Source organism: Heptranchias perlo, chromosome 36 (genome assembly GCF_035084215.1).
Source record: "Heptranchias perlo isolate sHepPer1 chromosome 36, sHepPer1.hap1, whole genome shotgun sequence".
NCBI classification, from domain to species: domain Eukaryota; kingdom Metazoa; phylum Chordata; class Chondrichthyes; order Hexanchiformes; family Hexanchidae; genus Heptranchias; species Heptranchias perlo.
The window spans coordinates 16,126,603-16,139,561 of NC_090360.1; the positions used below are offsets into that span (position 1 = coordinate 16,126,603).

General features: G+C 42.7%; 1 protein-coding gene across 5 annotated transcripts in view; it reads left to right on the forward strand.

Moving 5' to 3' along the window:
* The window catches only part of ptpn20 (protein tyrosine phosphatase non-receptor type 20), a 283,839-nt gene that overhangs the window by 211,491 nt on the left and 59,389 nt on the right, over positions 1-12,959 (forward strand). For all 5 annotated transcript variants that reach the window (XM_067972632.1, XM_067972634.1, XM_067972633.1 and 2 more), the window contains one exon: positions 3,497-3,534. In XM_067972632.1, the coding sequence (XP_067828733.1) occupies positions 3,497-3,534 (38 nt within the window). The remainder of the gene's footprint in view (positions 1-3,496; positions 3,535-12,959) is intronic.

The following is a 12,959-nucleotide window of genomic DNA, read 5'->3' on the forward strand; positions in this document are numbered from 1 at the left end:
GGGGGAGGACAGTATTATTCTAACCTAGATCCCCATAAGCCCTGCAAGGAGCGCCCAGTAGGTGGTCCTACTTAGACAAGTAGCAGGAAGCTTAACAAAGGTCTAAACCGATAACTTACGAGTTTTTAGCTGCTTACCCCAAGAGGCCAGCGTTGGAGGAATGGAAGGATCTTCACGCTCAGCCCTAATAAACACTTTGTGTACAATTACAGATTTCTGCTTTCACTGAGCTGAGCACTATGGCAACTGGGTTTGTTTAATTTGAAATGACTTGGCAGGCCCGCTCACTGATCAGAAATTTATGCAGACATGTTAAAGCTTTGCTTTTTAACTACAGTCCAGGTTTCTTTGGATTTCCATCCATTTTTTTGTATTACAAAGTTGCAGCTGCTTTGCCTGAGCTTTTTTTTCTGCTTTGAAAGATTTCACGCACTTTACGTTATAATCTCCTCAGCCATTAACGCAGATTCACGTGATGATGTCAGTAGTGCATAGTGATATCGCTGGTGCATGATGATGTCATTGGTGTGTGGTAATGTCATTGGTGCGTGGTAATGTCGCTGGTGCATGGTGATGTTATTGGATGGTGATGTCACTGGATGGTGATGTCATTGGTACATGGTGATGTCATTGAACGGTGATGTCACTGGATGGTGATGTCATTGGTGTGTGGTGATGTTGTAGGTGCATGGTGATGTCATTGCACCACCATGCATTGTCGATCAGAATAGTTTGTAAACCTTTCAGTAGATTTACAAAGAGATGGAGATAGTCGGAGCTACTTCAGTGTGAAGCTTCACCAGGTAACTATATGACAGAATTTTCCCAAGTATTTTTCCCAGTATGAACCCCACCCCCCAAAAAAATCCTAAACCAATTAAAATCAACCTGTGCTGGGCAGAGGGTAATTTTCTTCCCTGTACCCAATGGCAGCATTAAACATAGCACTGGTCAGCTGTGATTTAATGCTTCATGTATATTGGCCCAACAAAGGCAATGACAATCATCCCAGCTCACAATACTTTAATTGTTCTGGGGTGAATAATGGTCTTCTGGTGTTGTTGGGCTCTCCACCCAATGCCACTCTAATTGACACGGACAAAAGGGGATGCTTACTGGTTACCATTGAGTATGACTGTGAGATAGTCACTAGGAATTTTCCAAGACTGGTGAATATTCTGGGATATTGAATGTATAATCCACGTTTCTCAATTGTCATTTGTGAAGTTTATCAGTGACTGATTTTGTTTTGCTATTGGCAGCCTCTCTGTTATTTTCATTAGTGGTTCCCTTTCACAAACGAGGGTGCTTGAAGTTGTTCTGGAGACATCGGGCCCTGCTTGATGTCATCACTTAATGATCTGAACAAAATAAGACATTTGTCACTTTAATACGAATTCAGAAATTCACTATCTGAGGGTCTAATGGATAAAGGCAGTATTATGTATGTAGACCAGAAGATCACAGGTTCAATGGTGTCAGCCATGGCTCAGTGGTAGGACTATTGCCTCTGAGTCAGAAGGTTGTGGGTACAACAGCAGAGACTTGAGCACAAAATCTAGGCTTCAGTTGGCCTCAGTAACCCTGGGCCATAAAATCTAGCAAGGCTCCTGTTCCTATTCCTGACTGCTTTCCAGTGACTCCCTGTTGAATAGTGCACGCCAGCAGACATCTGCTGAGGTCAGGAATGGGTTTGGTTGTGATGGCCTCCAGAGCTGAATGGCCTGATGAGAGTTGTTGTCTAAGGTCACACGTGAGGAGCGGCTATTTGGATGAGGTACACGAGAGATGCTGGCACCCATGGAACTGAACCCTGGTCTAGTGCAGAGGAGGGGAAAAAAATGACTGCCAATAAAAAACATTTTTGACTTCAGGACCAAACAGTCAAAACAATCAAAGTGTTTGAACACCCTGACTGTATTAAAAAAAGTGTTTTACATTGATTCTCTGCTTATTAAGAAACAGTGATGCCCAATAAAATATGGACCTATATGTTGTTGTGGAGCCATTTTATTCGACAAATATGGCTTAGTGCCAATGAACAGATTAAACTGTCATCAGAGAGGTTTAGAGCTGAATGATATGCTTTTTTGGCTGTGTAAAGCTGCACTGCAGTTTGCAGCATTGATCTCAGACTCCTTTATCCCACTCAGTAACATGAAGTTAACGACGCATCAAGGGGACGAGAAATGACACATGAACGGGAATTTTTTCAAGCCATTATTTTAGGCTATTCTTCACATTTTATTGATTGTTTTGAGGCCTTCAAATTTTGCGAGAGAATTAATTTAGAAATGAGAGGTATGGACATGATTTAAACTGTAAAACTAATCTAAGAGGAGAGTGGTATTGTCTGGCAGTTCACATGTTTGGTGTAATGTAGGCATGGTTGCTATTGAGCTGATTATGTTAAATGCAAGGGCTTAGGGACCTTCTCAATGTGATCAACATTGCATAAGCAGCCCCTTTGAAACATTCTTTGCTTATTTCATATCCATGTTGTAACTCAATTATTTGTCTTTGCATTTCTCCAATTCTGGCCTCCTATGTATCCCCGATTCCCTTCTCCCCACCATTAGCTGCTGTGCCTTCAGTTGTCTAGGCCCTAAGCTCTGGAATTCCCGCCCTAAACCTCTCTGCCTCTCCACCTCTCTCTTTTAAGACGCTCCTTATAACCTACCTCTTTGACTAAGGTTTTGGTCACCTGTACTAATGTCTCTTTCTTTGGCTCGGTGTCAATTTTTGTCCGGTTCTGTTCCTGTGAAGTGCCTTGGGACGTTTTCCTATGTTAAAGGCGCTATAAAAATGCAAGTTGTTATTCTTGTTGTCTTGAGGACTTCACTGAGCAGATGCTCTGTTTGGGGCAAACCCTACCTACTGTCACTTTCTGCTATTTTTGTTTTTTTAAATCTCCTCCCCCAGAAATGTTCTCGTGCCCTCCATTGAAAGTTGGGACACAGTTGCATGAGTGTCTGCTGATCTTTGATACCTCACCCAAGTAACCCACACAATGCGAATTGGCAGAGTTTTTAACATCTATGCACAGTCCAGTCTTCACCTGATACCCACACACACTTACACTTTCCAGCAAGTGTCACTTACAAAAGGACCAGGAGCCAGATCTCCAGATGATTTCTTCCCCTCCTTAGTCCAGGAAAGTTGAGGCTAATTGCTGCATCCCAATGCCATCCCAGCCTATCATTTAAGTCAGTGCAGACCATAAATTAAAGCTGTGGCCCTTATTGATCTGTTTATACATAATGCCTGCGCCAACTCCTGCTTCATTTTGATAATATTTTGCAGGACAGATTGAAAGTGACATGAAAAAGCTTCCATTGTATTGGCATTAAATTGGTAGTTGAAAATGTTTCAGGTACATGCAGTGTTTTACATGAGTATCTGTTGTGTTACACTATGTCATTACATTATGTACAGGTAGATTTTTTGCATTTAGCATTATTCTAGCATCTGAACCATTTTTATTTTGCTTTCTCAGGGATGGTCAGCCAGTGGTACCTGAAGTACAAATGAGTGGTAAGTGCTTTCTCCAACATTAGTGAATTCAAGCAGTAACGATTAGTAATTGCCGTGCACGATTCCTAATGTGTATCACATCAGCTCAGTTGGTCTTCTAATAACCGGACAGATGGAGATAACCACTCGTGTGTGACTGAGTGTCAGCTGTCAGAGGGGAGGAATCTCATGTATTGCCATCAGGTGGTGTAATTCTGAGCGTTGGTTTTATTGATCGAAATACTCACTCAAAACCAATCTTAGGCACTGGATTTCAAACTTTTGTACGTGACCTGCTGCAAGTATTGATTTGTTCCCAAAGACCCCTGTCCAAATTTCCAAATGACATTGTCAGCGACCCAAAGGGACAATAGCATCATTGCAGAAAATATCTGTTTAGTATAGTGGGGCAGGAATACTATGCCATTTACTCAATGGGTGCAGAAAAATTCAGAAACCCAATGACTTCACAGACTCCGTGGTTCCCTCTCCTGGCATCCTCCTTATGGATCCCTCAGGGCCTGGGGACCCAGCTTGGAAACCAATGGTCTTAGACATCGATGGTAGGTTTCGCATTTGTTATTGCCCATTCTGAGTTTAGTGAAAGGTAACAAAAGCTGAAAAAGTAGATTTTGGTTTTGTGAATGTCAACAGGCTCACTAGGATGAACAGAGTGGTTGAATTCAGCTTGGACACTTTAAGATGGAAGTCCTTTCACATCCCATTCCTTCTGTCCTGTCATATGTGCCTTTGGCAAAGGGAAGAATGCAAGTTTTAGCAGCCAGGCCATTAAAAGATTGGTCTTTATATTCTCAAAAAGTAGGTTAGAGTGATTGATCTGGTAATTAATCAGACGGGCACAGAGTGAACAGAGGTAGTTTATGTTACATCTCCAGATAGTTGCACAGCAACCATTCAATAGAAGCTCATGTGGATAAAAAGGTAATAATAACAGAATGCTGCACATAGGAAACACCTATCCTTATACAGATTATGGGACCCCATCACATTGCACACAGTGTGTGCAATGTGATGGGGTCCCATAATCTGTATAAGGATAGGTGAGTTGACCGTGCCTGAATTTGCAAGGTCAGCTAAAATAAATAATTTGAATATGCTCCATGCGCACACTGACCCAGACATGGGCAGCGTAACAGATTACTGAGTGGGATATGCAGCGTGACGCAACAGTAAAAGGCTGCTGGGAAAATGTAAGGAGATGCAGACAAATTAAGGTAAATGGCCACGTAGGGGAGCAAGAATTATTTCAGCCTTTACAGTGGCTAAATATTGAAAGATTTTTTCAGCCATCTCACTGTATGAGTGGAAAGCAAGGCAAGGCTAATCCAATGTAGAAGCACGAAATTGAGTCTGTAGGAAAGCGGTGGAGCAGTGCAACACTTGACTGGTGAAGGGAGTGTGCTGGTGCACGAGGAAAGGTTCTGTTTGGCAGTCTGGGGCATCTTCCCCAGAGCCATGCACCCCCTTGCTTGGCAGGACTTAATGGCCACACTCAACACCGGGTACTGTATCTGTGGGGCGTAAAAATAAATATTTCAAAAGACAGTTTACTTTAAGGAACCTGGCAAGGTAAGAATTCCCAACAATATCACGCCCAGTTAACCTGTTCCATATTTACTACATGCTCATATCAAGCCTTCACACGACCTTACAGCTCTTTCATAGCATTTTGCGCATGCCCATACTTCAGCAGGGCACACATTCAGGCTGCAACGTACAATTGAAAACAATGACATTGACATCTACCAATGGCTTCACACTTCAAATCACAGCCCAACTGCATGATCCATCATCATTTAATGACTGCAGGTTGGGCACGTTCATGTACTTCTGTAACTTATAGCATCTCAAGAGTGTTTCTGCTTGCATGATTGAATTGCACACAATATAAGGGAAGAGACCCAAACTAGAGAAGGGCTTAGGAATCACAAATCCATGACCATCTTAGAGGAGGCCACTCTAGATATTCTTCCATACAAAAGCATTGAGTCAGTAGGGAGAAGGTGAATACATAGGTCTCCCCCAAACTCAGGGCAAGACAATCTTGCCTTTATGCCTCATTCCCCTTCACATTCACTGCTACACTGGCATATAGACAACCACACGAACAACACAAGCTCCATGTAAAGTTATCTGCTGTACTAGCATTCTAACCTTTGTTCCTTCTGGCCCAGAAAAAGAGAGCACCCCTCACAGCACCCTGTACCCCTCTCATCAATATTTACAAGCACCAACACAGCTACACACATCCTGGAGGGTGCAATTACTGAGACTGAGGAGATAGCGCTGGGTGAGTCACCATGTACAGATGAGGAGGAGAAAGTGGTAGTGACAGAAGATGAGCAGGAACCTGCAGAGTGGAGAGCCATGAGGCTGCCATCAGTGACTCCCTGTACTTTGGGAAATGCAGCAACTTGTGTGCGTAGCCCATTAGCTGTTGCAGCAGTGCTAGCTTGGAATGAACAGGAGGCAGTAATGCTGAGGAAGTTAGTGACTTTACCTGCCACTGACAGTGCCATGCAGGTTGGCTGTAGGTATCCATGTAGTAGGTGGCAATGTGCTACAACTGGCTTTCTGCTGACTGGAGCCTATAGAGGCAGCTGTCTTCCATCTTTGGCAGGTAATTGTGCTGTAGCCTCTTGTTAGGGTTGGTAGCATAGTGACATGGCACCTCAGATACTTTCTGATCTGCTTGGGATGCCTTTTATCTTGTTCCACTTCAACTATGAAACATTGTATGGAGAGGCGCGGGGGGTGTTTACGAACCAACCCCCATCATTAATTTAACCGTCGCCAATCTTGAATCTAAGCATCTTGATATTGGGACAAGTCTTTTTATTTGTGTTCCCTCTTTTTTCCTTTGTTCCTGTTCAGCTGAAGTCCGATAAATGTTTCACTTACAGTCTACTTTCCAGGGATTTGGTGGGCAATAACGGACACTTGTTTTTATCAGGAGATTAAAAAAAAAACTCACCAAAACGAGCAAATACGAAACGTATTCCAAATAAAGTTGATTTATTTTTGAAAAAGAGGCTGTTGAGCTTTTGATAGATGTGAAATGGAATTAGAAGCAAAACTTTTTTTTTTAGAAAAAACAAAGTGAAGACTTGAGGCCAGGGGCCGGAATTGTTCCCCCGAAAGGATGCAGGATTCTTCAGGACCCTCACGGAACAAGGGGAGGGGCACGGCGCTGATCATACAGCTCTATGGAACCATTCATGGGGGGGCACTCCGAAAATCTCCTGATTTCCCATATGGCCAACCCACCCCTGCCCAGAGCTCCTGGTGCAGCACATCAGTCGGGCAGAAAATAATAATGGGTTAATCAGGAAGTACTGATTAAGTGACACCAATCTGAGTCGTAAAAGCCTGAACATTGTCGGACAAAGAAGACTGAGAGAATTCAAAAGTTCCATTGCTTCAGTGTCCTCTTAAAGAATGAGTTAGAACAGGTGATGAGCCTTGATTTAACACAGGTTCACAGTCAGTAACAATGGGGCCATAAATTCAGGAACATTACAAGTAAAAGATGGTTAGAAGTATTTTTTTCACACAATTGGAAGGCTTTGTCACAAATGGCTATTGAGACAGAGACAATTATGTTATTTATGTAAGAATTGGATAAATATTTGAAACCAAAGATTGTAAAAGGATATAAGGAAAGGGCAGAGGAATGCAATTTGAGCAGATAGCTCAAGGAAACAAGGTAAAGTTCAGAAAAACAGTGACCAACAAAATAAAGAACAAAATAAGTAAAGGTTGTGACGAAGAGAGACACGGACAGAAAGAGAGAGAGAGTTTTGAGGTTAGAGATCAGTGTGGGATCAGGTGAGTGAGATATTGCCTAATTATTGCTAATAACCAAACGTTAGTGTCACGCCCTATGGGGGGAGGGAATCAGCTAGTTTTCAGATACGAGTTAGAATAACTGTGTCACTTTCCCTCAGGCTAATCAGCTGAACGGGCTGACAGTGTCTTATTCTCTGAAGGAGGTTATTTAAGTGGTTCGAATATTTCCTGTGACAAGACCATGATGTCCTCAGGAGTGACATAAATGAGACAGAGCTGTCTCTGTACTGGCAGCAATAACTGAGGCATAATTGAAGCTTCACTTTTTTAAAATATTTCAAAATAAACGTTATTCATAAAATTTGTAAAGGTACATATAATGCAATTCAAGTCATTCTTCAAACAATGCAATACAGGTCATACAATTTGCAATGGTACATACAGTACAAATCAACAGTCCCAGTACAATTAATAGTTACGCACCATACATTGTACATACAGTTCATGGCACCCTAGGGTGCTTCATTGCATTACAGTCATTACAGGTTACAGATACATTACATTCATTTTACATTCTGCCCGAGGGGTTTTTCCCTGATACCAGCCCCTCAGTATACAATGGCGGGAGGGCTTTAAACGGTGGCCTTTCCCCATAGAGCCTCTGCGTAGGTCGCCCCTCGCCTCAGTGCGTCCTGCAGCATGTACTCCTGGACCTTGGAGTGCGCCAGTCGGTCGTGGACAGCTTCACTGACTGAATGCAGGCAGCAGCCTTGTGTGGGCGTACGTTGGAGACAAGTCCTCTCAGTACCAGTTGCCTTTTTAGGTTATGGTTTATACACAATGAAGAAAATATGTTGGAGATCAGTTCATTTGGTCTTCGTAGCTTTGATATTTGGCTATCAAATTGTTTTTAGTTTTAAGGAGAGCCTGTAAGAATTCACTGCCCCTCCATTCGAGTGAGAATGTATTAGGTCAGCCATCCATCCCATAATGTCTGTGTTGTCCTCCGTCTATTGCCTGTGTCGTAGCATGACCTTTTTTTACATCAATTCACCTATAATGGTGCTACCACTGAAGGCAGCCTCAGCCTCAGTACTCACCCTAATGTAAATGAGATGATACCAGCACCTCTAGACTAGTAGACTGCCTCAGGATCTACTATTGCAAATACCAGTGCTGTTGGCAATGCCGGCTGCCATTTTTCCGGCCACAAGAGTTCCAGCCTATCAATACCGGTCAACAAAATGGTTTTCACATAAGTACAGATATCTCCCAAACATTTGGGAAGGTCCATACAGAATGAAAATATGTCATTATTGTAAATTCCACATGCACAATTGCGTAAATTGTGCATGTGGAATTGTTTCTCTGTTGCTACTCAGTGCCCTGAAATAAGGTCCACAATGTACAAGAGGCAGATTTGACAACACCAGGTGCCACAGCATATTGCAAAACCAATTCAGTACAATGGGTTTTCCAGTGTAAAGTGAGTACAATGTGACAGCTCTCTGGAGCCTTGAATCTGGGACCAAGCATTAAGCATTGGCTAGAACCCAACAGTCACAATGTTCCTGTCTAGGTCTAAGGCTGTAATTAAGACTGAAACCCCTTCTATTATCTTCACAACATGGATAAAATGACCTAAATAGGAAAGAAATATCAAGGAGGAATGCGTCTTGTTTAAAAGTGGCAGGACAAGTTGATGATAAGGCCATTAAAAAACTTGAAGTTTATAAATAGAGGCATAGAGTACAAAAGCAAGGCAGTTATGCTAAACCTTTATAAAACACTGATTAGATCTCAGCTGGAGTATTGTGTCCAATTCTGGGCACCAAACTTTAGGAAGGATGTCAAGGCCTTGGAGAGGGTGCAGAGTAGATTTACAAGAATGGTACCAGGGATGAGAGACTTCAGTTATGTTGGGAGGCTAGAGAAGCTGGGATTGTTCTCCTTAGAGCAGAGAAGGTTAAGGGGAGATTTAATAGAGGTGTTCAAAATTATGAGGGGTTTTGATAGAGTAGATGGGAGCAACTGTTTCCACTGGCAGGATGGTCAATACCAAAGGACGCAAATTTAAGATAATTGGCAAAAAATCTAGGAGGGAAATGGAGAGGTTTTTTTACGGAGCAAGTTGTTATGATCTGGAATGCACTGCCCGAAAGGTAGATTCAATAGCAGATTCAATAATAACTTTCAAAAGGGAATTGGATATAAAGTTGAAAAGGAGAAATGTGCAGGGCAATGGGGAAAGAGCAGAGGAGTGTGACTAATTGGATAGCTCTTTCAAAGAGCTGGCACAGATACGATGGGCCGAATGGCCTCCTCCTGTATGATTCTATGATTCTATGAAAGTACTTTGCTTTTTATAGAAAAATCTACTCACCAGAAATTTCTTCAGACTTTTAAAAAAACATGTCGGTTTTGACGTTGTTAAGGGGACCCTTGTGTTAGGCTCCTCTTGCTGCTAGGCCACTATAGTGACATCACTGAAGGGAGCATCTGGAGCAGCTCCATAGGAACCTCATAGTGAGGTGGGGAGGGGGTGGGGGAAGGGGGTAATTTTAGGCAAGCCCAAGGACTGATATGGAGTTGGCCACTGCAGGAAACCTTGCTACCAGTTAGGATGTTTGCATTTGGAGTGTAGTTTCCCACAGTGAGGCAGCTTCAGAACCACTGCAGTCGAACCCACCCCTTTTCCTATGGAGTGGCTGCAATCCACCCAGGAATGCTCCCTGTCAGTGGCATCACCGGAGTGGCCTAGTCGGGAGGGAGACCTGGCTTGAATGTCTCCGTCCAGCATTAAAATTGACATTTTTAAAAGAGGAAAGACTTTGAACAAGAAGTACTTGTGACTTTCATTGACCTTTTAAAAGTCAGATATGAACGACACAGAATTCTGCTCACAATTAAATGAAAAACTGAAATAATCATTTACTGATGATGACATTCTGCATCACATATCTCACAATTATATGAAACTCCACAGGGTTGCATTTACAATAATGAAGAATCTACTTTATTTGCATTAGCAATGCACCTCATTACAGACTGGCTGTGAGTCACTTTATCGATTGATTTTTTTCAAGTCTTGTCTGTCTCAGTTCTTATCCAGTCCTGCACTGAGCCTGTGACTGTAAACAGTCATCAACCAAAACCCCATCAAGATATTGCTTTCAGTGGTGTGGGGGGGGGGGGGAAGAGAAAATGGGGGCAACCAATCTTGACTATTAAACGGACATACTTGGTCAGGTTTGTGCCGAGCTGTTCTAGAATTCAGAACTAAGATTGCAGATATGTGGACGTGAATGTCTTAAAATATCTATTACTGGGGCTGACCCTGTCAATATTCATTTTCAAGTGGATTCTAAGCAGCTTGCAAGTCCCAATGATAGAGCAGTTGCCTCTACACCATATGGTTATGGGTTTGAATCCAAGGGTAGTCAGTTGAGACAACCTCCTGAGTAAGGAGCAACCTCTAGTAGTTTATCTGGGCAGGTGAGCATTATGTAGCACTAAAGCGAGTCACTCCACCATTACCAGAGAGATAGGGTGAGGGACATAGCTCTACGGCTACGTGACCATCTCCTGATGGGCAATTATGGAGCAGCATTGATGCTGCTCATGAAGAGGTCTTGGTCGAGATCAGCCCACCCTTATAATTAAGTAAGGAATCTTACAACACCAGGTTATAGTCCAACAAATTTATTTTAAAATCACAAGCTTTCGGAGATTATCTCCTTCGTCAGATGATTGAATGAAAAGGTTCATTCAATCATCTCCTTCATTCAGTCATCTGACGAAGGAGATAATCTCCGAAAGCTTGTGATTTTAAAATAAATTTGTTGGACTATAACCTGGTGTTGTAAGATTCCTTACATTTGTCCACCCCAGTCCATCACCGGCATCTCCACATTATAATTAAGTAGACAGAAAGGAGGGAAAATCAGGAGATAAAAGTCAATGGGGGTTAAATTGGGCCACGTAGTGCCCATTTTTCAGGTGCATAAATGAAAAAAAGGTAAGTACTCACTAAAATCAGCATCCCGATACCACCACTACCGGTCCCAAGATCAGGGCTCCCCCTCGACCCTTGATCCCTTCAACCCGGTCCCGAGATCCAGCCCCCCGATCCCTCCCCTGATCTCGACTGACCTGTCCTCTGATCCCAAGTTCAGCCTCCGTGCCCGACTTGACCCCCCCCCCCCCCGACCGATCTACACTCAGAGGAACTTGGAGGACCTACCTCCACCTGCAGCGCCACCTTCATGATGATGAGGTCCGAGGCCCAATATCTGGGGCTACTCAGCCCTCACCATTTGTGGGCGGTGAATAATGCTGCACCGGGGGGGCACCCAAAAGTGGGCCCTTCTGAATTTAATCCCCAATATGTCTTTATTTGTTGCAAACCTCCAGCTCTGAATTCAGACTCGTGCTAACACTCGAGTTGTAATCTCAAAAAGTAGCACAGTTTTAGGATTTATTAGGTCCCTCTGGAATCAGGACAGGCTCTGTCAACTATCTGTTTTACTCTCTACAACTGTGACCTTATTTTGTTTCTGTCCTTTTCTTCACTACTCTGCTATCTTTTTATCTTTTATTCTCTTAATTTACAGGGACTAGAATCAAAAAGAAAGCTAAAAAACGTTTAACACTAAAAGGCAAGTGCAAATATTCTGTATGTGTGATTGCCCCGTGCTGTGTGATTTTCTTTTCTATTTCTTCTAGTTATATAGTGCTATCTGGTGTCAAAACATCTCAAAGCACTTCACGCAATGCATTAATTTTTGAAATCCATCGACTGTTGTTCTGCAGCAAACACACCAGTTATTCTGTAATCCCACAGCAATGGAGGTGAACGACCAATGGATATGTTTTTTTTAGTGGCATTGATTGAAGGAGGAATGTTGGTCAGGGCACTGGAGAAATTCCTGTTCTTCTTTAAACAGTGCCAAGTGATACTGAATGTCCACCTTAATCAGCAAACAGGACCTCAATTTAACATCTTACCTGAAGGACACCACCTCCGGTCATGCAACATCCATCTGTGCTGTACTGAAGTACCAGCTCAGATGATCAACGCCCACCCTAATGTAGGACTCAAACCTACAACCTTCTGACCCAGAGGCAAAAATGCTACCAACTGAGCCAAGCTGACTCACCTGTTTCATTCTTCTTAAGCGTTTATTTTATGCATCTAATCTTTTTTCATTTAAGGAGAACACTAGATAGCCCTTGGATGAGATGCAGTTTCAAGGAAGCTTTCAGAATAGATGTTGTTGTTATGCTGTATGGACTTAATAGGGTGATACACGTAGACACAATGAACACAAAAATATTGTTCATCCCTATTAAGTGCATGTTCCTAAGTACTACCAGTACTCCCAATTATGTCATCCAATAAAAGAGCGTTGATATTCTTAGACGAGGTAAGAGAGTAACTGTGATTAAGAAGTTGGTGTGATGAATCTCACAGAGGGTAAAGATTCTTTACCCTACCTGCTAACCTGTCTGGTAATTCCGGATTCCTGATCCTGCATTGCTTAATTACAAGCAAGCAGCCACGAAACTAAAGGCCCAACTGGCTAGGAGATTCCAAATGCCCAATTCATTGTCCTATCCACTACAAATGAGAAATT